This window comes from Babylonia areolata, chromosome 8 (assembly GCF_041734735.1).
Source record: "Babylonia areolata isolate BAREFJ2019XMU chromosome 8, ASM4173473v1, whole genome shotgun sequence".
Classification (NCBI taxonomy): domain Eukaryota; kingdom Metazoa; phylum Mollusca; class Gastropoda; order Neogastropoda; family Buccinidae; genus Babylonia; species Babylonia areolata.
The window spans coordinates 42,283,424-42,310,111 of record NC_134883.1 but is presented as its reverse complement, the minus strand read 5'-3'; the positions used below and the strand labels follow the sequence as shown (position 1 = coordinate 42,310,111).

Genomic DNA, 26,688 nt, shown 5'->3' with positions numbered 1-26,688 from the left:
AGATCAGTGCGCTTGGTTAACTCTCTCCGGACGAAGGAATGCATAAGCATTCCTACATAAAATGTATTCAGTTTCAGACAACGGAATGGAATAGCATTTTCAAAAAATAAAAATCAATCACACGCTGTACACATGATTTTGTGATTAGCCAAGCAGAGTGCGTTATTCTGGGTCACTCCACAATCGAATGGTATGATTTGCCAGCTTGCCATGTGTGGCCCATCTTGCACACACGCTGACAAAGTCACTGACCGGTCGTCTGCTCGCGTGCCAGCCTGTTAGCAAAGCGGGCTCTTCTCAAAATGTTGTGGAGCGAACAAGGCAGCAAAGGCAACGTTTTAGTGTTGCCGAAGTACTTGAAATGCTACAAACTGAAGGGTTGGACATTGAAGAGGTGGATGATGATGAAGAAGAAAGTGAATTTAATGCAGAAAGCAAGTGTGGGAATGGTGATTCGGAGTGAAAAATTGGCAGTATTTTCTACATATGGCAAAACTGTAAAAATAAGATGAGAAATTTGAATTTTTTTTTTTTTAGGTAATAGCTCAACACATAATAAACCAGTTCTGAAAGTTTCATTTTCTTAATCTGTATTTTGTATTTTTTGTAATTTTTTTCCAAACCCTTACAAATGGGCCGTCTGTGGGGAAAAGCAAGGGAGAAAACTTGTCGTCCTGAGTGAGTTAAGTGAAGATCAAGCATCTGTTTTCTGTTTTTTTCAAATCAAATGTGGTGTAGCATATATGGATCTGTCTGCACGCTCTGACTGTCCCCTCGAAACTGAAACTGATTTCAGTTTCAGTTTATTCTGCTCTATCCCATGAATTCTGAGCTGGTAAATGACAGGCGCAATAGCCGAATGGTTAAACCGCTGGACTTTCAATCTGAGGGTCCCGGGTTGGAATCTCGGTAACGGCGCCTGGTGGGTAAAGGGTGGAGATCTCCCAGGTCAACATATGTGCAGACCTGCTGGTGCCTGAACCCCCTTCATGTGTATACACAAGCAGAAGATCAAATACGCACGTTAAAGATCCCGTAATCCATGTCAGCATTTGGTGGGTTATGGAAACAAGAACATACCCAGCATGCACACCCCCAAAAATGGAGTATGGCTGCCTACATGGCGGGGTAAAAACGGTCATACACGTAAAAGCCCACTCATGCACATACGAGTGAATGTGGGAGTTGCAGCCCACGAACGCAGAAGAAGAAGAGTTCGTAAATGGAAAAGCAAACCAGGAACCACACTGTCCATTTGATGCTTTTATTCCTGTAAACATCAACCTTTTTTCAATGTTCACAAAGTTTCAGTTTCCCAAAGAGGTGCCACTGCGTTTGGGCATCTCCATATATTGTGTAGAGTTTTTGATTTTGTTATATTTTACTCGTGTAATGTGCCTTGGGCATTACTGTATTTTAATGAAAGGCGCAATATAATTAAACTACTATTATTATATTATTATCATTACAACTGTTTCAGACGAAGAAGCCTGATCGGGGCTTTAGAAAGTTTTGAATTCCTGGAGTGGCACCTAATTTGCATAATGACGATACAAGCTATGAATATCAGAACTGACTTTTCCACTCTCCACTGGGACCAGTAAGTGTGTAGTTGTGTTATTTTCTAGGTGACTGGTTCACGTGAACTGTGCATGTCGACAATGTCATCTGACCCGGTTTCTTCTCAGTCACAAGGCAGACAACAGAATTAGACAAAGGGGCCTAATCGAGGCTGTATGACGTTCTGAATTCAATCTGTTTCAAACTGTTTTCCTGGATGTGTTAACAAGTCAACAGTATGTGGAAATTTCTAACCCAAAATGCGGATACTTTCATAATCTCACTGGATGATAGCCTAGGAAGGGAGGAAGTTTTATATTTTGTTCCCAGCTAATTCGTTATGTTACTGGGGGGCTGTTGTTTGAGGGACGTGGTGGCGGTCTCCACTCTGGGAGGGACGCTCACTCAGTCTGGCTCCGCGACTAAGCCATTATTGTCGTTAGAAGGGGGCTTAGTAGGTGGTGTCCTAAGTACGTTAAAACAGAACAGGCACCACTGAACACCACCGAAGTGACTCAGCAGCAGTGCAGGTCTCCTCTGGTGTGTGGCCTCCTGGCGACCTAACATCGATGGTTCCCTGTGGACTGCCGACGCTGGAACTGCGACGGACGAACCCAAGTGTGGCCGTGTATGGGGGAATCTAAATGAGCGGTGTGGGAATAATGTCACTGAAACGGAGCAGATGATGGGGCAGCACAAAAACAAAAACAAAAAAACTCGTTATGTTACTGATAAGTCTGGAGGTTTCCAGTTCGTAAATTCTAACATTTGTTTTTTGGCGATTCTTTCTCGCACTCATACAAATGGGTCGTCTGTGGGCAAAGTCAGGGGAACTAACTGGCAGTACTAAGTGAGATAACCATCCTGCCACCTTCCTCCTTGGAACAAAATATTCACACAGTCGGAAGACGATGTGAAAGAACACTCTAAGAAACCAGATCTCAGTTTGGTCCACTTACTCCTGCACCTTAGTACGAGAAGAGACCACTCTTCTCAGAATTGAATTCTATCTTGACAGGTGCAACAGCCGAGTGGTTAAAGCATTGGACTGTCAATCTGAGGGTCCCGGGTTCGAATCACGGTGACGGCGCCTGGTGGGTAAAGGGTGGAGATTTTTACGATCTCCCAGGTCAACATATGTGCAGACCTGCTAGTGCCTGAACCCCCTTCGTGTGTATATGCAAGCAGAAGATCAAATACGCACATTAAAGATCCTGTAATCCATGTCAGCGTTTGGTGGGTTATGGAAACAAGAACATACCCAGCATGCACACCCCCGAAAACGGAGTATGGCTGCCTACATGGCGGTGTAAAAACGGTCATACACGTAAAAGCCCACTCATGTGCATACGAGTGAACGCAGAAGAAGAAGAATTCTACCTTGGTACAAATATTGACTGACTGATTGATATGGACACTTACATAGCGCCTATCCTCGGTTGGAGACCAAGCTCTGAGCGCTTTACGAACACGGCGTCATTTGCATAACAGGCTGCCTACCTGGGTAGAGCCGACTGACGGCTGCCACTGGGCGCTCATCATTTGTTTCCACATGTCATTCAGTCAGATTTCAGGCACACACACATACACACTCAGACCGACATGGAACATTTTACGTGTATGACCATTTTCTTTATTTACCCCACCTGTAGGCAGCCATACTCCGTTTTCAGAGGGGTGCATGCTGGGTATGTTCTTGTTTCCATAACCCACCGAACGCCGACTTGGATTACAGGATCTATAACGTGCATATTTGATCTTCTGCGTGCGTATGCACACAAAGGGGGTTCAGGCACAAGCAGGTCTGTACACATGTTGACCTGGGAGATCGGAAAAATCTCAACCCTTTACCCACCAAGCGCCGTCACCAAGATTTGAACCTGAAACCCTCAGATAGAAGTCCAACGCTTTAACCATTCAGCCATTGCACCCACTGTGCATTAACTCACTCAGTACGGCCAGTCCTCTCTTCTCCTCTACACAGACCCCTCGGATGTCCAGTGGGTGTCTGAATGACCCAACCTTTAGCTTCCGTCGTCAGAATTGCGGTATTCTTTGTCAACATTCACGTCTTCAGTATAAGAGCCTTCCGCTTGCAATATTTTGATGATGGTAATTGGGGTGAAACGCTGTTAACGTCGTCTCTTTCGCCGTTCGTATGGAGAGAGTTAAGTATGTGCCCAGGCATGCACACAAAGGGAAGTATACGCAGACAGACTGACAGACACATACGCATACAGAGAAAAAAAGACTTTCTAGAGAAAAAGAAACGGGGTGTTTCACACAACCAGAAGATGACATGAAAGAACACTCCAAGAAACAAGATCTCAGTTTGGTCCGCATGCACCTGCGAATGTCCTGGCACAAGACCACCCTTTTCAGAACTGTCATTCTACCTACCTGCTTGGCAAGACTCCTTGTTGGTGCCATCTGACACAATTTCTATCGTGCCCGTGTCGACATGGTAACCAAGGAAATCGTTGAGGTACTCTTTGGAGCGCTGCCCAGCAAATATGTACAACACCCGCTTCACCTGAAAGGAGAGGCAATGGAAACAATATTTTTTTAAAAACACTTGAAGAAGAGAACCTCATGAAACCAAATTTCTCGATAAATAAAGAAAAATCAAGTAAAAAAAAAAAAAAAAAAAATCAAATTCAATAAAGAAGACAACAGACAACCTCATGAAACCAAATTTCTGAAAAATACAAAGAAAAATCAAGTAAAAAAAAAAAAGAATGAAAATAAAGAATGCAGCAGTGCAGGGTCTCCTCTGGTGTGTGGCCTCCTGGCGACCTAACATCAATGGTTCCCTGCGGACTGCCGACGCTGGAACTGTGACGGACAAACCCGGGTGTGGCCGTGTATGGGGGAATGTAAATGAGTGGCGTGGGAGTAATGCCACTGAAAACGGTGCAGATGATGGGGCAGCAAAAAAAAAAAAAAAAAAAAAAGGAGTGGAAATCATACCACTGTATTTATCTCTGTTTCTTCTTTTCATACACTTAACTGACCTGCACACTAACTGAGCTTTCTGGAAATTCTTCCTGCTGTTGTTGCTGTGTGCACATATCAAATGAATGGTAAATGAATGGACTTGGGAGGGGCTTTCATTTCTGATGAACTTTTTTTTTTTTTAGTTTATTTCCCTGTACCTTACATCTATCTACATGTGTGTCTGCTGATGGGAAGCACTAAGCAGCACTGGCTTGATGTCGTGTCACTTTGATGAACACAAAATTTCTTTTCTCATTGTCACCAACTGATTGTAACAGCTTGACATTTACAAAGTTGCTGAGAAGTACAGAATATTCACAAACAAGTTTTAAAGTTTTAACTCACTCGGGACGACAAGTTTTCTCCCTTGCTTTTCCCCACAGACGGCCCATTTGTAAGGGTTTCCAAAAAAATTACAAAAAATACAAAATACTGTGTAAGAAAATGAAACTTTCAGAACTGGTTTATTACATGTTGAGCTATTACGTAAAAAAAAAAAAATCAAATTTCTCATCTTATTTTTACAGTTTTGCCATATGTAGAAAATACTGCCAATTTTTCAACCCGAATCACCATACCCATGCTCGCTTTCTGCATTAAATTCGCTTTCTTCTTCATCATCATCCACCTCTTCAATGTCCGACCCTTCAGTTTGTAGCATTTCAAGTACTTCGGCAACCCTCAAACGTTGCCGTCACTGCCTTGTTCGCTTCACAACATTCTGAGAAGAGGCCGCTTTGCTAACAGGCTGGCACGCGAGCAAACGACCGGTCAGTGACTTTGTCAGTGTGTGTGCGAGACGGGCCACACATCCCAGGCTGACCAATCATACTGTTTGACTGTGGAGTGACCCAGAATAGCGCACTCTGCTTGACTAATCACAAAATCACATGTACAGCGCATGATGGAATTTTACTTTCGGAGAATGCTATTCCATTCCTTCGTCCGAATCCGAATACGTTTTGTGTAGGAATGCGTGAGCATTCCTTCGTTCGGAGAGAGTTAACAAAACACAGCTAATCAACACAAGCTATCATGCTGAAAGCAAACACAGGTTATCAAAACCCCCTCCAACAACAACAACAACAAAAAAAAGTGACATTATCCATCAAAATAGTCTCAAACAACAAACTGCCCCTAGCTATCTGAACACTCATCTATCAACAAATGGACAAACACAAGCAAAATACTCTCCAACAACAAACTGACTATCCAAATACTCTCAAACAAATGGACAGATACCATCCCAATAGTACTCACTTCTCACAAATGGACAGAAAATATACAAACCTTCCTAACAACCATTTGAACAAAGACCAGTGTTAAGGCATGGACAGGCTATCACAATACTCTCTAGCATTTGGCCAACCCGGGCTATCCAATATTCTCCCAATAAAAACTGAACCAGACTACCTAAAGACTTTCTCTACAGGAACAAAGTTCACACTGCCTTATCAAAAAAACTCTCTACCTTCATACACGACTGGGCTTTTACGTTTTTATGTGCATGACTCTTCTTACACCACCATCTAGGCAGCCATACTCTGTTTTCAGGGGTGTGCATGCTGGGGTATGTTCTTGTTTCCATAACCACCAAACGCTGACATGGATTACAGGATCTTTAACGTGCACATTTGATCTTCTATTTGCATATACACACGAAGGGGGTTCAGGCACTGGCAGGTCTGCACAGATGTTGACCTGGGAGGCTGGAAAAATCTTCACCCTTTACCCACCAGGCGCCGTTACTGAGTTTGAACCGGGGACCGTCAGACTGAAAGTCCAACGTCTCAACCACTCGGCTATTAACACCTGTTGCTCTCTACCAACAAAGGCAGACAGAAGCACGGAAAGCAGGGGGCGGCACCAACATTCTTGTTCTTGTTGCTTATAGTCCAGCCAACCGCACAGGGCCATATCAGGACTGTCAAACCATACAAATGTTCAACCGTGACAACACAAAACTGTCACATCTACAAAAAAAACAAAAAAAACACTGACTAAGACAAACCCACAAATCACAGTTCATGACAGTATCCAAACCATTTAGCTCCTTGAGGCAAATAAGACTAGGCCATGCTGAGGACGCCTGCCATTCCGCTTAATTTACCATCACCAGACTATAAAAAATCATAAAAACGGAATAAACATTACTTCAAAGCCAAACAAAAAATACAAAAAAAAAAAGGTCATATAGGCAAATAACACTGCAGAATCAGCAGCTTGTGCCCATCCCAGTGTTTTACAATCTCACTAATCGCCAGAGCAAAACAGCACGAATAGTGCATCACAGACTGCAGTTAAAGAGAAAACAAAAAGTGTCAAGGTTTGCTTGAAAAAAAAAGAAAAGGGAATGGACTGGGAAGGCAGAAAAAAGAGACAACAGCGAAGTAAGAAAAAAAGGCAGAAACAAAAAAGTAAGTGACAGAAAAGAGGAAATATTTAGCACAGAATTTCCAGAAGGCAGGGATGCTGTTTATACCGAAAGAGCCCCCCAGCATCCCTATGGTGAAGCGACACTAACAAGGCGGAAGAGAAAAACTTACTCCACAGGAACTAAAGTTCACGCTGCCTTATCAAAACACTCTCTGATGGGCGCAATAGCCGAGTGGTTAAAGCATTGCACTTTCAATCTGAGGGTCCCGGGTCCGAATCACGGTGATGGCGCCTGGTGGGTAAAGGGTGGAGATTTTTCAAATCTCCCAGGTCAACATATGTGCAGACCTGCTAGTGCCTGAACCCCCTTCATGTGTATACGCAAGCAGAAGATTAAATACGCACGTTAAAGATCCCGTAATCCATGTCAGCGTTCGGTGGGTTGTGGAAACAAGAATATACCCAGCATGCACACCCCCGAAAACGGAGTATGGCTGCCTACATGGCGGGTTAAAAACGGTCATACACGTAAAAGCCCACTCGCGCATATACGAGTGAACGTGGGAGCTGCAGCCCACGAACACAGAAGAAGAAGAAGAAAACACTCTCTAAACCAACAAGGCAGACAGAAAGCGAGGAAAGCTGGGGGCGGGGGGGGCGACACTCACGGGGTGGAAGAGCATGGAGTGTCCGATGCGAGAACGCAACTGGGCGCAGTCGTCCAGCAGCTTGGTCCAGGTGTTGCTGGGCACGTGGAACGAGTACAAGCCGCTGAACGTCTGGTCCTGGTTCCTTTCCCCATCCGTCGTGCTGACACACCGTAAATGGTAATAATGATAATACTAAAATAATAATGAATGATAATAACAGTAGTAACACACACACATATATATATGGGGCCTGTCATTCCAAAGGCTTAGCCTATATCACAGACTGACATAAGATTACTGCTGGACCAACAGCAAAGTGAGAGCTATATTACCAATGGTTTGTCCACTGCAAAGGGAAATCATTTACAGCTTGGTCTTTTGTGAAGGACTATAACTCTCAAACTAGAAGGCAAGATTGCACTGGCTCTTAGTTCTGCAGCCTTGGGGGCTAGTTGGCCTTTGGGAACCATCCCAACGCTGACCGTCCTAAAACCTGTCTTGGCCAAGAGAGTGGGGATGTAACTTGGGCAAGACGCTCTCCACTATAATCAAATTCCGGCCCAGAGTGTCAGGACAGCAGTTGCCTCCTCTGCTGTTCTGATGGTCATAGTTGGACACGACTGACTTTCATACAATAGAAGCAGTACACATATATGAACAGGAGTGTATGACAGCTGTGTCTGAATATGACCACCAGCAACTGTTGTCCTAGCTATCCAGACAAGCCGCTGAATGTTTGGTCCTGGCTCCTTTCCCCAACCGTCATGCTGCCACACTGTATAATAATATATTATACTTATATGGCACAAACTCTCCACATATGGGCTCTAAGCACCTCACATGAAACAGTACATATATAACAGTGCGTTATAAATACCACACAAAAGCACATGAAGACACAGAAGTGGAAAACAAAATCTGTATCCACCAATACGACAAATTGCAGGTATATGAAAAATCACAGGAAAAAGGCACAAAATACACACACACACACACACACACACACACACATGTGCACACACGCTGAAACACAAACCCACAAGCACGCACACTACAGGAATACTACAAAAGAGGGTGGGAACAAGGAGAGTGCAGAGGGTGGGAGGAGACCAAGAACTATAATTCGTCACATCCAAAGGCTATTCTGAACAGGTGGGTTTTCAGTTTACTTTTGAAAGAGGACAGAGTTGGTGAGTGCTGGAGATCCAGAGGAAGTTATTATATGTTACCATTATTTTACAATATAAAAAAAATAAAATAATAATAATAAATAATAATAGTAGTAGTATACATATACCAACAGAATGCATAATACTTGTGTCTGAATATGACCACCAGAAAGCAGAAGAGGAGGCAACTGTTGTCCCAGCTATCTGGGTAAAAATTGGGTTGCGGTGGAGAGCGTCTTGCCCAAGTTACTTCCCTACTCTCTCGGCCAAGAGGGCTTTAGGACAGTCGGTGCTGGGGATGGTTCCACAAAGGCCAGCTAGCCCCCCCAGACTGCAGCACTTAAAGCCAGTGCAATCCTGCCTCCTAGTTTGAGAGTCATAATCCTTCACGAAAGACTAAGCTGTAAATGAATTCCTATTGGTGGGCGCAAATAGCCCAGTGGTTAAAGCGTTGGACTTTCAATCTGAGGGTCCCGGGTTCAAATCTCGGAAACGGCGCCTGGTGGGTAAAGGGTGGAGATTTTTCCGATCCCCCTGGTCAACATATGTGCAGACTTGCAAGTGCCTGAACCCCATTTGTGTGTACACACAAGCAGATCCTGTAATCCATGTTTGGTGGCTTATGGAAACAAGAGCATACCAAGCATGCACACCCCTGAAGAAGAAGTACGGCTGCCTACATAGCGAGGTAAAAACGGTCATACACCTAAAAGCCCACTCATGTACATACAAGTGAATGTGGGAGATGCAGCCCACAAACAAAGAAGAAGAAGAAGAAAGAAGAAACTGCCACTGAGCGTAATAAAATACGGTGAAATCAGCTGGCATCTCTGCAGGCCCCCACCTGGACAGAACTCTGCCGCCAAAGATGTAGATGGTCTGCTGGTCCACGTCCATGGCCATCTGGTGGTCAAAGATCAGCTGGGGACCGCCCATGGAGCACGTGTCATCCGTGATCAGAGTCCACCGGTCCGACGGGATGTCGTACATGTAGAAATCACACTGCAAGGAGAATCGTAATGCATATGACTGGCGCAATAGCCGAGTGGTAAAAGCCTGCGTTTGAATCTCGGTAGCGGCACCTAGTGGGTAAAGGGTGGAGATTTTTCCGATCTCCCAGGTCAACATATGTGACTTGCTAGTGCCTGAAGCCCCCATACGCAAGCTGAAGATCAAATACGCACGTTAAAGATCCTGTAATCCATGTCAGTGTTCGGTGGTTTATGGAAACAAGAACATACACAGCATGCACACATCCCAAAAACGAAGCATGGCTGTCTACATGGCTGGGTAAAAGCGGTCATACACGTAAAAGCCCACTAATGTACATCTGAGTGAACGTGGCAGTTGCAGCCCACGAACAAGAAAAAGAAGAAGAATGTATACACATTTAGTCATTTGGATAAGACGATAAACTTGCTCACGGATGACACGTGGACTGCCGACGCTGGAACTGCGACGGACGAACACGGGTGTGGCCGTGTATGGGGGAATCTAAATGAGCGGCGTGGGAGTAATGCCACTGAAATGGTACAGATGATGGGGCAGCAAAAAAAACACCAAAAAACAAAAAAAACCAAAATACAAACTTGCTCAGTATTTTCGTCCCCCCCTCAGCTAGACCTTTTTTTTTTCTTTTTTCTTTTTTTTTTCCATTTTATTCAACAATGGCAGAAAAACAACAACATGTACATACACGGCCAGTCTGGATGTGTGCATGGTGGTGATGATTGTGAAGAGGGACTTGGGGAATGAGCGCACTTCCTTCTGAAGCAGGGTATTTCTTCCCCTGCTGCTCTCTCACGGCCCTTTCACACTTCTGTCTGTCTGTGTTTCCTAGAGATGGACACTCTTTTTTGCTATTTTAGTATTTGAAAATGTGTGTGCGTATGTCTGAGTTTGTTAACCCACTCAGTACGGCCAGTCCTCTCTTCTCCTCTACACAGACCCCTCGGATGTCCAGTGGGTGTCTCAATGACCTAACCTTTAGCTTTCACCAATCAATATAAGATAACTGATATACTTATAATGCTCACTGGAAATATTGGGATTATCAATGCCACATAATATATCGATGCTTGACAATTTTACGTTGAAGTTTGTTTCTGCAAACATTTTCTTCTCAACTAATTTCCAAAAAGGACGCACAATTGGACACTCACAAAAGAAGTGTTCAATAAAGTCAAAAGCTAGACCATGAGTGACAAGGTTTTACACAGAAAGCTGTACCCCTTGACATGTTAAAACTGATGATGCCATGGCACAGATTTATTGTTGCTTTTTTGTTTGTTTTGTTTTTGTTGCTGTTGTTGTTCTGTTATTTTTAAATGTTCATGAAAAAAAACCCACCATCTCCCGACTTAAAACAATGGAAAATTGCTTATGGAGAATTCCCGTGCCTTTTTTTTTTTTCTTCTTCTGTTCTTTAAACAGTTATATTTTGTTTTCAATGGTTTCACTTCTTAAAATTTTTTCCACAAAGCAGTTCCAGTTTAATCACTTTCAGTTTGAACAACGCATCGAAGCGTGCAGACCCGATCATTTTTTCCCTACAATACTCCGTTAGAAAAAAAAACATAAAGCAAACTGTCTGACCTACACAACCCTCTGGTCATGCTTTGATTCAAGCCTTCACATGTACACAAACCATACACACTTAAAAAAAACAAAACCAAAAAAACATACATACAAAATATACATAAATATTTTCTTCAGTGCCACTGTACTGTGGCAATGCGAGTTTCACACAAGAGAAATGTGATGTGATTAAAAAAATTTTTAAAAAGGTAATATTACACAATACAGTACAAAACAATACAATAAATACAACACAACACAATACAATACAACACAACACAGCACAGAGCAATGCAATATTATGCAACAGTACAACACAGCACAACACAACATAGCACAACGCAACGCAACACAACGCAGCACAGCACAATGCAACACAACATAACACAGTACATAACAGCACAACACAACACAGAGCAACAAAACACAACAACACAATGCAACACAGCACAACGCAACACACAGTACAACACCGCACAACACAACATAGCGAAACACAACACAACAGCACAATGTCATGCAACACCACACAGCACAATGCAACACAACATGACACACAGTACAACACAACATAGTGAAACACAACACAACAGCACAATGTCATGCAACACCACACAGCACAATGCAACACAACATGACACACAGTACAACACCGCACAACACAACATAGCGAAACACAACACAACAGCACAATGTCATGCAACACAACACAGCACAATGCAACACAACATGACAAATAGTACAACACAACACAACACAACATAGCACAACACAACACAACAGCACAATGCAATGGTAACACAACACAACACACAGTACAACACAGCACAACACAACACCACAGCACAATGCAATGGTGACACAATGCAACACAACACAACACAACACACAGTACAACACAGCACAACACAACACCACAGCACAATGCAATGGCGACACAACGCAACACAACACGATAGCACAATGCAATGGTAACACAACACAACACACAGTACAACACAGCACAACACAACACGATAGCACAATGCAATGGTAACACAACACAACACAACACAACACACAGTACAACACAGCACAACACAACACACAGTACAACACAGCACAACACAACACCACAGCACAATGCAATGGCAACACAACGCAACACAACACAACACACAGTACAACACAGCACAACACAACACCACAGCACAATGCAATGGCAACACAACGCAACACAACACAACACACAGTACAACACAGCACAACACAACACCACAGCACAATGCAATGGTAACACAACGCAACACAACACACAGTACAACACAGCACAACACAACACCACAGCACAATGCAATGGCAACACAACACAACACAACACAACACACAGTACAACACAACACCACAGCACAATGCAATGGCAACACAACACAACACAACACAACACGACAGCACACTGCAATGCAACACAACGTACAGTACAACACAACTCAGCACAACACAACACTGCAGCACAACGCATCACAACACAGCACAACGCACAGTCCAGCACAGCACAGCACAGCACAATGTAATGCAAAAAACAACATAATGCAGCACAACACAACACAACGCAACGCAACAGCACAATGCAAAGGTAACACAACATGACACAGCACAGCACAGCGCAGCATTACCTTAAGTACAGCATTATTGCGCAGGTTCGGATCCACGTAGCGACCAAGGGTGAAGATCTGCTTGCGCTCCGGGTCCAGACACATCTTGTGACACGACCGTGGCGAGGGGCCGCCCTGGTGATCACCAATACAAATACCAGTCAACAATTTTTTTTCTTTTTTTTCTCCTAGTTTTTTGTATTTGTATTTCTTTTTATCACAACAGATTTCTCTGTGTGAAATTCGGGCTGCTCTCCCCAGGGAGAGCGTGTTGCTACACTACAGCGCCACCCGTTTTTTTTTTTTTTACATGCGCTAAGTCCATGCTGCACACGGGACCGCGGTTTATCGTCTCATCTGAATGACTAGCGTCCAGACCACCACTCAAAGTCTAGTGGAGGGGGAGAAAATATCAGCGGCTGAGCCGTGATTCGAACCAGCACGCTCAAATTCTCTCGCTTCCTAGGCGGACGCGTTACCTCTAGGCCATCACTCCACATAATCCGAACCGGTCAACAATCTTTTTTTTTTCCGTTTTTGGTTTTGTTTTCGGTTTTTTCTTTAACTCTTTCACCACCAAGTTTCTGTGAAAAAAAACAAGAGAGGCAAGGCCTTCAAGACTCACTTGTGATAAATTAATTCCCCTAGCATTAATTACAGAGTAATTTCCCTTTTTTACTACCTGCACCAAAACGTTTGCAAAATAAATAAAACTTCCATGCTTAGCAAAAGAAGTTCCTGTTTGAACAAATAATGATAATAATGACTGCTCTTGTTGTTGGGTCAGAATATCAGATCAAAGTGCCAAGTTTAGAGAATACAAAAAAAAAAAATAAATATAACAGTAAATGCAGTTTGCATATAATTAGGCTTCATTTTTTTTTTTTTTTTTTTTTGTGCCCATCCCAGAGGTGCAATATTGTTTTAAACAAGATGACTGGAAAGAACTGAATTTTTCCTATTTTTATGCCCCTAATTTGGTGTCAACTGACAAAGTATTTGCAGAGAAAATGTCAATGTTAAAGTTTACCACGGACACACGGACACACAGACACACACACACAGACAACCGAACACCGGGTTAAAACATAGACTCACTTTGTTTACACAAGTGAGTCAAAAACAACACTCCCATGGCACTGGCATATTGATTCTCTCTCCCTGAACCGAAAATACATCATAACAGTGCTGCAAGTCCTACTTGAAAGACAACCCAAGACGCTGATTTGAAATCTGGTGTGGCTTTCTTACTTTAGTGCACTCTTTCAGGTATGCAGATATGAGGCTTCTGCTAAGAATCTGAACATCTGACCGAACCTACCTACTTGGACAGACAGAAAAAAAAAGGGGAGAGAGAGAAGCCAAATTTTCACACAGAGAAATCTGTTGCAAAACAGATACAATATAATAAATACAAAACAACAAATACAGTACAATAAATACAATGATCACAGCAGAATAAAACAAATACAATACAATGCAATAGAAAACAGTGCAAAACACTGCAATGCAATACAATACAGTGCAATACACTGCAATAAATTACAACACAGTGCAGTACAATGCAATGCAATGCATTCCAATCCAATCCAATACAGTCTCAGTTTCTCAACAAATCCTTATACGCGACACCACACCTGCTAGGTAGATGCCTGATCAGCAGCATAACCCAACGAGCTTCATCAGGCCTTGAGCACAGGCATATACGAGGTGTGTTCAAAAAGTATCTGACCCTTGTTCATAAAAACTACTCGTATCCAGATACAACACACTTAACACTAATCTCCTTCAAAGTAGTCCCCTTGGGCTGCCGCACACTTCTCCCGACGGTTCTGCCACTGTCGGAAGCAGCGCTGGAACGCCTCTTTTGGGACGGCGTGCAGCTGGCCCGTTGCATTCTGCATGATGTCTTCTCTGGACTGAAATCTGGTCCCTTTCAGGGGCATTTTCAGCTGTGGGGACAGCCAGAAGTCACACGGGAGCCATGCCGGGAGAGTAGGGAGCCTGACGAAGCACAGGCGTGCATCACCAGGGTCCTCAATTGGTCAATGACGATCTCAGTTCGGGATGCTGAGGGCCTACCAGAACGTGCTTCACTCTCCACTGATGTACGGCCATCTTTGAAGCGGTTGTACCACTCCTTTATCTGTGTGGTGCCCATTACTTCTTCCCTGAAGGCCTGTTGAATGTTGTGGATCGTTTCCACTTCGGAATTGCCAAGCTTGACACAAAATTCAATGCAGTAGCTTTGTTCAAGTTTTTCAGTCATTTTGTCAAAAAACGAAAATCCGACGGCGCTCACTTACACTTCCTCACACATCGGTGGTCTGCAGTCGACTGACAGCTTCTGCAGGCAGGAAGAAATTCACGTATGTGCATTTGGGTCGCCTACATATGTGCACCAAACCACGCCTCCCTAGCTTCATTTGTTCACACACGAAAAATTAAGGTCAGATACTTTTTGAACACACCTCGTATATCTGTGTACCTATCAGAGTGGATTTCTCCAAAAGAATTTTGCCAGAGGTCAACACTCTCGTTGCCATGGGTTCTTTATCAGTGTGCGCCTTGTGCCTGCTGCACATGGGACCTCGGGTTTATCGTCTCATCCGAACGACAAGACGCTCGGTTTGATTTTCCAGTCAAACTTGGGAAGAAAGGTGTGAGAGCGGGATTCAAACCCACACCCTCACGGACTCTGTAGTGGTAGATGAGCATCTTAACCACTCTGCCACCCTCCTCAATACAATACAATACAATACAATACAATACAATACAAGCTCACCTCTGAACGCGTGTGCAGGGAGAGGCACGTCCACTCCTGGGAGGCCACGTGGTAGGACCACATGTCATCCAGATCCGTGCTTCCATCCCAGCCGCCAAACATGTAGATGGTTTCTGTCACAGAGATCACACAAGTTCCAAGTGCCATGATCATGATGATGTTGTTTTTGTGAGTGTTTTTGTTTTGTTTTTTGTTTTTTTTACACATCATGAATTACATGTTGACGGTTTCTGTCACAGAGATCACACAAGTTCCAAGTGCCATGATCATGATGATGTTGTTTTTGTGAGTGTTTTTTTTTTTTTTTTAACACCTCATGAATTACATGTAGACGGTTTCTGTCACAGAGATCACACAAATTCCAAGTGCCATGATGATGTTGTTTGTGTGTGTGTGTGTGTGTTTCTTTTCTACACATCATGAATTACATGTATGTTTCTGTCACAGAGATCACTCAAGTCCCAAGTGCCATGATGTTTCTATTTATTTACACATTGTGAATATGTTGTTCTTTAAGTAATTTCTGTCTTTTAAAAAAAATTCCAGTCTTTTGACATATAATTGTGAAGAGAGACTCGGTCATTTCATCAGGTATCTCCTCTCCCTATTCCACAAAGTCTCTCTCTCTCTCTCTCTCTCTCTCTCTCTCTCTCTCTCCCCCTCTCTCTCTCCCTATTTCTCATGCACACAGTCAGAAAACACATACACACTCTCTCTCACACTCACACCCAGTCTCCTTCTCTCTCTCAGTCTCACACACACCGCACATACACACACTCTCTCATTCTCTCTCTCTCTCTCTCTCTCTCTCTCCCTATTTCTCATGCACACAGTCAGAAAACACATACACACTTTCTCTCACATTCACACCCACTCTCCTTCTCTCTCTCAGTCTCACACACACCGCACATACACACACTCTCTCATTCTCTCTCTCTCTCTTTCTCTCTCTCTCCCTATTTCTCATGCACACAGTCAGAAAACACATACACACTCTCTCTCACACTCACACCCAGTCTCCTTCTCTCTCTCAGTCTCACACACACCGCACATACACACACTCTCTCATTCTCTCTCTCTCTCTCTCTCTTTCTCTCTCTTAGAAGTCGTTATGTTCATACCCCTTCATACGGGGCTTCAGCCTTAACGAATAAATTCCAATCCAATCTCTCTCTCTCTTTCACTGTCTTTCTCTAACACACACACAGACACTCTCTCTCACACACACGTTCCCTCTCTCACACACATATACACACAAACACACACAGATACAGAAAAACACAAACACACACACAAACACAGACACACACAAACGCACTGACAAACACACACACAAACACACTCACACAGAGACACACACACAAACATGCACAGAAAGACACACTACTAACACACACACACACACACACACACACACACACACACACACACACACACACACACACACAAACACACACACATACACAGACAAACACACTCACTCACACACACACACAAACACACACACACACACACACACACAGAAAAGAAGAGTCACAACACGACAAGATTCAACCACTGACCTGAGTTGACGTCTATACACATCTGATGGCCGCCTCGCATGCCAGGCCGCGATTCTGACATCGGATCTTTATCTGAAAAACCATGTACCACATCACCATCACACTCTGCTCCACTCACACCTAATTCATCCAAAATGATGATGACGATGATGATGATGATGATGTGGATACTTATATTTAGTGGTGTGATGGCGTGGAGGTAAGGCGTCCACCTAGGAAGCGAGAGAATCTAAGCGCGCTGGTTCGAATCACGGCTCAGCCGCCGATATTTTCTCCCCATCCACTAGACCTTGAGTGGTGGTCTGGACGCTAGTCATTCAGATGAGACAATAAACCGAGGTCCCTTGTGCTAGCATGCACTTAGCGCACGTAAAAGAGCCCACAGCAACAAAAGGGTTGTTCCTGGCAAAATTCTGCAGAAAAATCCACTTCGACAGGAAAAACAAATAAAACTGCATGCAGGAAAAAATACAAAAAAAAATTGGGTGGTGCTGTAGTGAAGCGACGCGCTCTCCCTGGGGAGAGCAGCCGGAATTTCACACAGAGAAATCTGTTGTGATAAAAAGAGAAATACAAATACAGATATATATGAACAAGAAAAAGAGAAAACAAACTTGTAACTTTTGCTCTTTTATGTACAACAAAGCGCAACAGATTACAGCCATAACCACTAAAAAAAAAAAAAAAAGCATAAGTGAAAGAACCCATGGCAACAAAGGGTTTCGTCTCTGACAAAAATTCCTGAAGAAAAATCTACTCTGACAATGAAATAAACACACTTGCACACAACACCCCACCCCCACCCCCCACCCCCAACACACACACACACCACAAAAAAAAAGAAGAAAAATGGTAGTTCTGCACTGCAGGGAAGTGCTCTTCCCAGAGAGAGCAGCCCAAATTTCACACAGAGAAAATCTGTCGTGACACAAATGTTAGAACACGATGCAAGACTGTAGACCATGCATACGGATGAGGCTCAAGACTCAACAATGGTTCACTGTCGATACTCAGGTTCAGAAACTCACTGTCTGACATGAGGCAAACATTAGAATAACATGTAGATAAAACTAGAGCTGAGTAAGTTAACAATTAAGGTAAGAGAATATGCACATCAAAATATAATCAATCACACACACACCCACATGTGTTCGCAAAGATCAGAATAAAATGTAAAATGTAAATAAACTAGAGCTGAGTAAATTATAATCAAGTCAGGGAAAACGTGCACATTGAAATATAATCACACACACACACATGCACATGCGTACCCACTAGCATGCGCCACACACGCACACACACACACACAGCATACTTTCACACACATGCACACTCACACAAACCTTTCTGTTGACACTTCTAATATAAAAGCAAAGGCAAAGAGACATGCGTACGCACTTGCATGTGCAACACACACACACACGTGCTCGCACGCGCACGCGCACACACACATGCACACACGAGCATGCACACACACTTTTCTCCTCCCTCCATCTCTAACCCACAAACTCATCCACTGCACAGCAAAGGACACACACACACACACACACACACACATACACACACACACACACTTTTCCTCCCTCACACACACACACACACACACTTTTCCTCCCTCACACACACACACACACACATCTTCCTCCCTCACACACACAGACACACACACACACATTTCCTCCCTCACACACACACACACACACACATCTTCCTCCCTCACACACACACACACACACATCTTCCTCCCTCACACACACAGACACACACACACATTTTCCTCCCTCACACACACACACACATTTCCTCCCTCACACACACACACACACATTTCCTCCCTCACACACACACACACATTTCCTTCCCCCCCCCCCCCCCGCCGCCCCCCCCCCCCCCACACACACACTTTCCCTCCCTCACACACACACACACACACACACATCTCCTCCCTCACACACACACACACACTTTCCTCTCTCTCTCTCTCACACACACACACACACACACTATTCTCCTCCCTTCAATCTCTAAGCCCACAGACTCATCCACGGCACAGCAGAGGACTACTCACTGGTGTGAGGGACAGGCTGAATGGGAGTCCACACAGGCCTGTAGTCCAGCTGACTGATGTACTGGTCAAACAGACCCTCTGAGGACACACACACACACACACACACACACACACACACACACACACACACACACCACACACCAAACACACACCACACACACACACTCAGAATAAGCGCGCATGACCTAAAGATTGAGAAAGGTAGATATTTAAATATTCCACAAGAAGACAGATTGTGCAACAAGTGTAACATCCTGGAAGACGAAATCCATCTTCTTGATCATTGTATTAAATATAAAACCTTAAGGCAACAATTTTTAAAGGATATTCAAAATTCGAATAACACAGGACATATTCCCAGTCAGGTGATGCTAACAGATGATGAATATATACAAACAAGATTGGGAAAATTTGTTTATGAATGCTGCTGCAATTTACTGCATTAACTGATTGATTAATTGTGTGTTCTTCATTCGTTCATTCATTTACCACTGCACTTGTGTCTTATAAACCTTACGGTTTCATGACAATAAAATCTATTCTATTCTATTCACACACACACACACACACACCACACACACACACACACACACACTGTGCAGTGATGGCCTAGAGGTAACGTGTCCCGCCTTGGAAGCGAGAGAATCGGAGCTCACTGGTTCGAATCCCAGCACAGTTACCAGTATTTTTCTCCCCCCCCACTAGACCTTGCGTGGTGGTCTGGACACTAGTCATTCAGATGAGACGATAAACCGAGGTCCCATGTACAGCAATGCACTTTGCCCATGTAAAACCACCAACGGCAACGAAAAGGTTGTCCCTGGAAAAATTCTGTAGAAAAATCCACTTTGATAGGAAAACAAACAAAAAACTGCTGGCAGGGAAAAAAAAAAAAAAAAAAAGAAAAAGAAAAAAAAGTGGCCTTCTCAGTGTAGCGACATGCTCTCCCTGGGGAGAGCAGCCCAAATTTCACACAGAGAAATCTGTTGTGACAAAAAAGAATATACAATATAATACAATACACAATACCTTCTTCAGCTCACCAAACACATCATTTGCATCAACAACTGGGGCAAATTTAGTCATCATCAAAGTATATCATGCTTCCTCCGAAAGACAGGTTTAAGAAAAACAAGAGAGGCAAGGCCTTCAAGACTCACTTTAAAAAAAAAAAAAAAATCCAAGCTTTTTATGTATTGAGTATAATTTCAAAATGTAATGTTTAAGATGAGAAATAGCAGTTTAAAGCAAATTAAGTCCCCAAGCATTCATTACAGAGTAATTTCCCTTCTTTACTATCTGCACCAAAACGTTTGCAAAATAAATAAAACTTCCATGCTTAGCAAAAGAAGTTCCTGTTTGAACAAAAAATGAAAATAATGACTGCTCTTGTTGTTGGGTCAGAATATCAGATCAAAGTGCCAAGTTTAAAGAATACAAAAAATATAAATATAACAGTAAATGCAGTTTGCATAAAATTAGGCTTCATTTTTTATTTTTTTGTGCCCATCCCAGAGGTGCAATATTGTTTTAAACAAGATGACTGGGAAGAACTGAATTTTTCCTATTTTTATGCCTAATTTGGTGTCAACTGACAAAGTATTTGCAGAGAAAATGTCAATGTTAAAGTTTACCACGGACACACAGACACACACAGACAACCGAACACCGGGTTAAAAAATAGACTCACTTTGTTTACACAAGTGAGTCAAAAAAATCACCTTTAATTCAGTGATGTGTTATCAACTGCAGAGCAAGTTCAGTCATCAAAGTATATGTTGCTTGTTGTTGTTATTATAAATAGAACAGCCGCTTTCCCAACAAAATGGCCATCTCAATTACTTCAAAACAACACAGACCAACATTCAACACTTGAAAAGTAAAGGACTTTCACTCCACACTATCAGGACTAACATCTTCAACCTGGATGCCATCTTGAAACCCTGTTCACCATCTTGAGTTCAAGCTTTGGCTTTGGCCTTGTTCTTTTTTTGGCTGACTGTATTCAGAAGTTGGTCATTGTAGCCATATTCTGCTGACTATATCCAGTTTAGGATTAAAGCCATATATCATTATACCTAGCCATATTATGTTGACTATATCCAGTTTAGGATTAAAGCCATATATCATTATACCTAGCCATATTATGTTGACTATATCCAATTTAGCATTAAAGCCATATATCATTATACCTAGCCATATTATGTTGACTATATCCAATTTAGCATAAAAGCCATATATCATTATACCTAGCCATATTCTGCTGACTATATTCAATTTAGCATTAAAGCCATATATCATTATATAGCCATATTCTGCAGACTATATTCAATTAGCATTAAAGCCACATATCATTATACCTAGCCATATTCTGCTGACTATAACCAATTTAGGATTAAAGCCATATATCATTATACCTAGCCATATTATGTTGACTATATCCAATTTAGCATTAAAGCCATATATCATTATACCTAGCCATATTCTGCTGACTATATCCAATTTAGGATTAAAGCCATATATCATTATACCTAGCCATATTCTGCTGACTATATCCAATTTAGCATTAAAGCCATTATCATTATACCTAGCCATATTATGTTGACTATATCCATTTTAGGATCAAAGCCACATATCATAAATTATTCCTACTGCCGCATGAAAGCACTGACATCATAACTGCTTTTATTTTCTTACAAAAAAAAAACCAGTACAATTTAACTTTATACATATCTGATTAAGCATTGTTTACAACAGTTTTTGTTTACCTTGGCAAGCTTGCCTGATCACACCTTCACACTTTTCATATTCCCCTTTGAGGACCTGAAAACACAGCAGAGTGCATGGGTTCAGACAACATTATCTCCCTCTACATGCAATGTCAGTGCATGTTTACAAAGTGAAAGTGAAAGTGAAAGTACATGCACTGAAATGGAAGGTGTAAGAGCACCAAACTGTCCATGTGGCCACATGCGTGCACACGCAGACACACACACACACACACACACACACACAAACACGCAAATCAATTCGCTGACTCACTCCCTTAATCCTATCAACAACAAAATATCGATTTGTCTTTCTAGATCTTTCATTAACTTCAGTTTGTATAGAGGATCAGAGCACTCCTTACAGACACACACACACACACACACACACACAAAACACAACACACACACATGCATGCACATACTGAACAGGAAATTTTCTATCTAAAATTACGTTTAAATAACATACTTACTGTGACCCAACTACAGCAGACTCCGGCAGGGGTCTGACATTCCTGTCCTGTGCAAACTACTATCCGCCTATGCAGAGAAAACGAAACTACGGCCGATAACCTCTCGGAAGTAGGTAACCTCCCCTTTGTCCCGCTGGCTAGCGCCCTCTTTTACCGGCAGCCATCATGACTCCTGTTCCTGTGCTCTTCATACGGCTAAGTTTTTTTTTGTATTTTCTACCTGTCTATATAATTTACAGTACTGGGTGTGACTGATTTTCGCAACAATGCATTGATAATGTAATATTGGGTGTGACTGATTTTTATACAGTTTGCTGCCAGGATCCTTGGACCACTTAAACCAAAAAGCATGTCTTAAGATTGAAACAAAGGTAAAAGTGTAGGAACAATCAGGAAATTTGGCAGGAACATGTTGAATTTGGTAGGAACACTTGGACTCTGAGCGACATCAGCAAATCTACAAGGCATACAAACACTTGGGCCTACCTGCAACACCGTGTAACTGCTACGATTAAGCTGACTGGTCCACTCAATGCTGTTTCAATGTTAACACGCACACAATTAGCTAAGCATCATCATGTGAGACCAAGGTTGGTAGTGACTGGCCCTGGCCTCATGATCGATACGTCTAGAGCGTATGGGTACTGTTATGACAGGAAAGCATGTGACCATGCTATGTAGTCGAAAATGAACTCATCCATACAATTTTGATGGTGGTGGAATGACAGAACAAACTGCGATACAGCGTAACAAAATACGGCAAAAATCGTAACAGTTGGCATCTCTGTATATAGTATTAAGAAATTGCCAAAATGCCAACACTGAAATATGTAATATCAATCGGCAGACAGAAATACGAAAAAACTTAGCCGTATGAAGAGCACAGGATCAGGAGTCAAGATGGCGCTAGTCAGGGATGCACAAGGGAGGTAACCTACTTCGGGAGCTTATCGGCCATAGCTACTTTTGTTTTCTCCGCATATGCGGGTAGTAGTTTGCACAGGACAGGAATCAGACCCCTGCCGGAGTCTGCACTAGTGGGTCACGGTTAAGTATGGGCAATTAAACACAGAAATATCATCACACATTCCTCCACACTGACCAGAAGCTCGTGAAGCTCGGTCAGCAAGGGGTGTTCTAAGGACACTTTGGTCTTCTTGCTCAGCTCCTGGAAGGCTTCCATGTAGTGGCGCTGGCGGAAGTGTTTAAGGCACAGTCGTATCGCTTCCCTCTCCCTGTACTGACAACCCATCCAACGCACAGCACAGTTATAACGCTGAGTTTTCACTGTGGAGGAGGAAAAAAAACAAACTTGGGATCAAACTGGAGACTGCAAGAGAGAATAGAATACAATACAATACAATACAATACAATATGTCTTTATTACCAAGTGTACCGGTGCACAAGGAATATTGGGGGTGGGATAGTACATAACAAGGTACGAACATAAATCGAAAAGCATACACAAACACAGATACAGTAGAAATTAGGATACATACGAGTGCATATCAATCTAAAAACTTGCGCATACTCACACATGTACGCACTGCACACACACCCCACCCTCACACACACGCACACACACTCTCCCTCTCTCTCTCACACACACACGTTTGAACAGAAGCTGCATGTTACATGTGGATGGGGCTGATGACTAGATCTTCAGGTAGATAGTTGTTGATTGCACAATTTTATCTAATCATACTGGATTTGAGAGAGAGAGAGAGAGGGGGGGGAGGGGAAGGTGGGGCAGAGAGGGAAGGATGGATGGATGGATGGAGAGGAAAAGACAGACATCGAGAGACAAAGAGACACACACAGAGCAAGAGAGAGAGAGAAAGAGACTGAGAGAGAAAGACAGAGAGAGGGACTGTTTTTGTGTGAGACGCCACAGAGAGACAGAGAGAGAGAGAGAGAGTGTGAGTGTGTGTGTGTGTGCGTGTGTGCAGTGTGCTTATGTGTACATGAATGTGTGTGAGTTTCAGTTTCAGTTTCTCAAGGAGGTGTCACTGCGTTCGGACAAATCCATATATGCTGCAACACATCATCAGCTAGGCAGATGCCCAACTCAACGTACTTGTCAGGCCTTGAGTGCATGCTTATATATCTGAGCAACTATCAGAGCAGAATTCTTTTTACATACTTTTGCCAGAGGACAACACTCTCGTTGCCATGGACTCTTTGTCAGTGTGCCAAGTGCGTGCTGCACACGGGACCTTGGTTTATCGTCCCATCCGAAAGACTAGACGCTCAGTTTGATTTTCCAGTCAAACTTGGGGAGAAAGGGCGAGAGCGGGATTTGAACCCCACACCCTAACAGACTCTCTGTATTGGCAGCTTGAGTGTCTTAACCATTCTGCCACTCTGCATCCACTGGAGTCTGCACAAAAACATGCATAATTATACATATCATATGCTTCATCTACCTATTTTCTGGCATAAAACGCTGATTACAAATACTTTCTAAAGGAGAAAGAAAGCATGACCTTATTAACCCTTTGAGCCCTGACCACCACCTTACCGGTGGTAGAGAAAAATGACATAATGCCTAGCCACCGGTTGAGCGATGCATAAACACTTGTGTCGTGTTTTGCTATTGGTTGACTTATATTGAAGAGCCAATCAGAAAAACCGTAATATTCTGACGTCAGCGAACGTAGTACCAACATGGCCGCGCCTTTTCACTGTGTTTTGTGCATGTGCTTTGCCGTGACACGTTAAATACCAATTATTTGCAAATTTTGGCTCAGGAGCTCAGGCAGAAGGGTTAAAATTGCTCAGGAACTCAGGGCTCAAAGGGTTAAGTCTCCACAGCCATTACAGAACTGATGGAACAAACACCTCCATCCAACTTGTATTTGCATTTGTATTTCTTTTCATCACAACAGATTTCTCTGTGTGAAATTCGGGCTGCTCTCCCAAGAGAGAGCGCATCACTACACTACAGTGCCACCCCCTTTTTTTTTTCTGCATGCTGTTTTATTTGTTTTTCCTATCGAAGTGGATTTTTCTACCGAATTTTGCCAGGGACAACGCTTTTGTTGCCGTGGGTTCTTTTACGTGCGCTAAGTACATGCTGCACACGGGACCTCGGTTTGTCATCTCATCCGAATGACTAGCGTCCAGACCACCACTCAAGGTCTAGTGGAGGGGGAGAAAATATCGGCGGCTGAGCTGTGATTCGAACCAGCGTGCTCAGATTCTCTCACTTCCTAGGCGGATGCATTACCTCTAGGCCATCGCTCCACTTTTAACGAAACTGAGCCAAACATTGCGAACTCAAAAGCCGGCCACATGTTTAGATGTAAGTTAATAAGGTCGATGACTGACAATGCCAATGCAACTAATTATGATGACGATGGTTGTGGTGGTGGTGGTGCTGCTGGGATGATGATATGATGGTGAAAATGGTGGTAGTGATGATGACGATAAAGATACCATAACGGTGGTGATAAAGATTATGACAGTGATGATAATGATGACAGTGTTGATGCTGATGATGATGGTTGTAATGGCAGTGGTGATGTTGGTGCTGGTAGTGGTAATGACGATAATGATGACAACGGTTCTGATCATGGTGGTTGCAATGGTAATCGTGGTGTTTCTTACAATGACAAATATGATGAATCTGATGATGATGATAATAACGGCTGCAAATGATGATACATGTTAATGTTGGTGGTGACAGTGGTGGTGATGATGATGACAGTGCCGTTCCTGCTGCTGATTATTGTAATGATGATAATGATGATGAATATTGTGACGACTTGCAGCTGCTGATGACTGTTGAAATGATGATGGTGCTGGTAATGATGATAATGATGATGAATATTGTGACGACTTGCAGCTGCTGACGACTGTCGGAAATGATGATGGTGCTGGTAATGATGACAATGATGATGAACATAGTGACGATGTGCAGCTGCTGATGACTGTCGGAAATGATGATGGTGCTGGTAACGATGACAATGACAATGATGATGAACATAGTGACGACTTGCAGCTACTGATGACTGTCGGAAATGATGATGGTGCTGGTAATGATGACAATGATGATCAATACTGTGAC

The 26,688-nt window shown here is 43.0% G+C and overlaps 1 protein-coding gene across 3 annotated transcripts in view; it reads right to left on the bottom strand.

Moving 5' to 3' along the window:
* Nucleotides 1-26,688, bottom strand: part of LOC143284827 (muskelin-like) — a 56,458-nt gene that overhangs the window by 20,721 nt on the left and 9,049 nt on the right. For all 3 annotated transcript variants that reach the window (XM_076591883.1, XM_076591884.1, XM_076591885.1), the window contains exons 6-14: nucleotides 23,722-23,859; nucleotides 22,147-22,201; nucleotides 19,379-19,456; nucleotides 17,311-17,382; nucleotides 15,749-15,861; nucleotides 12,985-13,098; nucleotides 9,597-9,754; nucleotides 7,602-7,743; nucleotides 3,961-4,093 (exon numbers count right to left, since the gene is read on the bottom strand). In XM_076591883.1, the coding sequence (XP_076447998.1) occupies nucleotides 3,961-4,093; nucleotides 7,602-7,743; nucleotides 9,597-9,754; nucleotides 12,985-13,098; nucleotides 15,749-15,861; nucleotides 17,311-17,382; nucleotides 19,379-19,456; nucleotides 22,147-22,201; nucleotides 23,722-23,859 (1,003 nt within the window). The remainder of the gene's footprint in view (nucleotides 1-3,960; nucleotides 4,094-7,601; nucleotides 7,744-9,596; nucleotides 9,755-12,984; nucleotides 13,099-15,748; nucleotides 15,862-17,310; nucleotides 17,383-19,378; nucleotides 19,457-22,146; nucleotides 22,202-23,721; nucleotides 23,860-26,688) is intronic.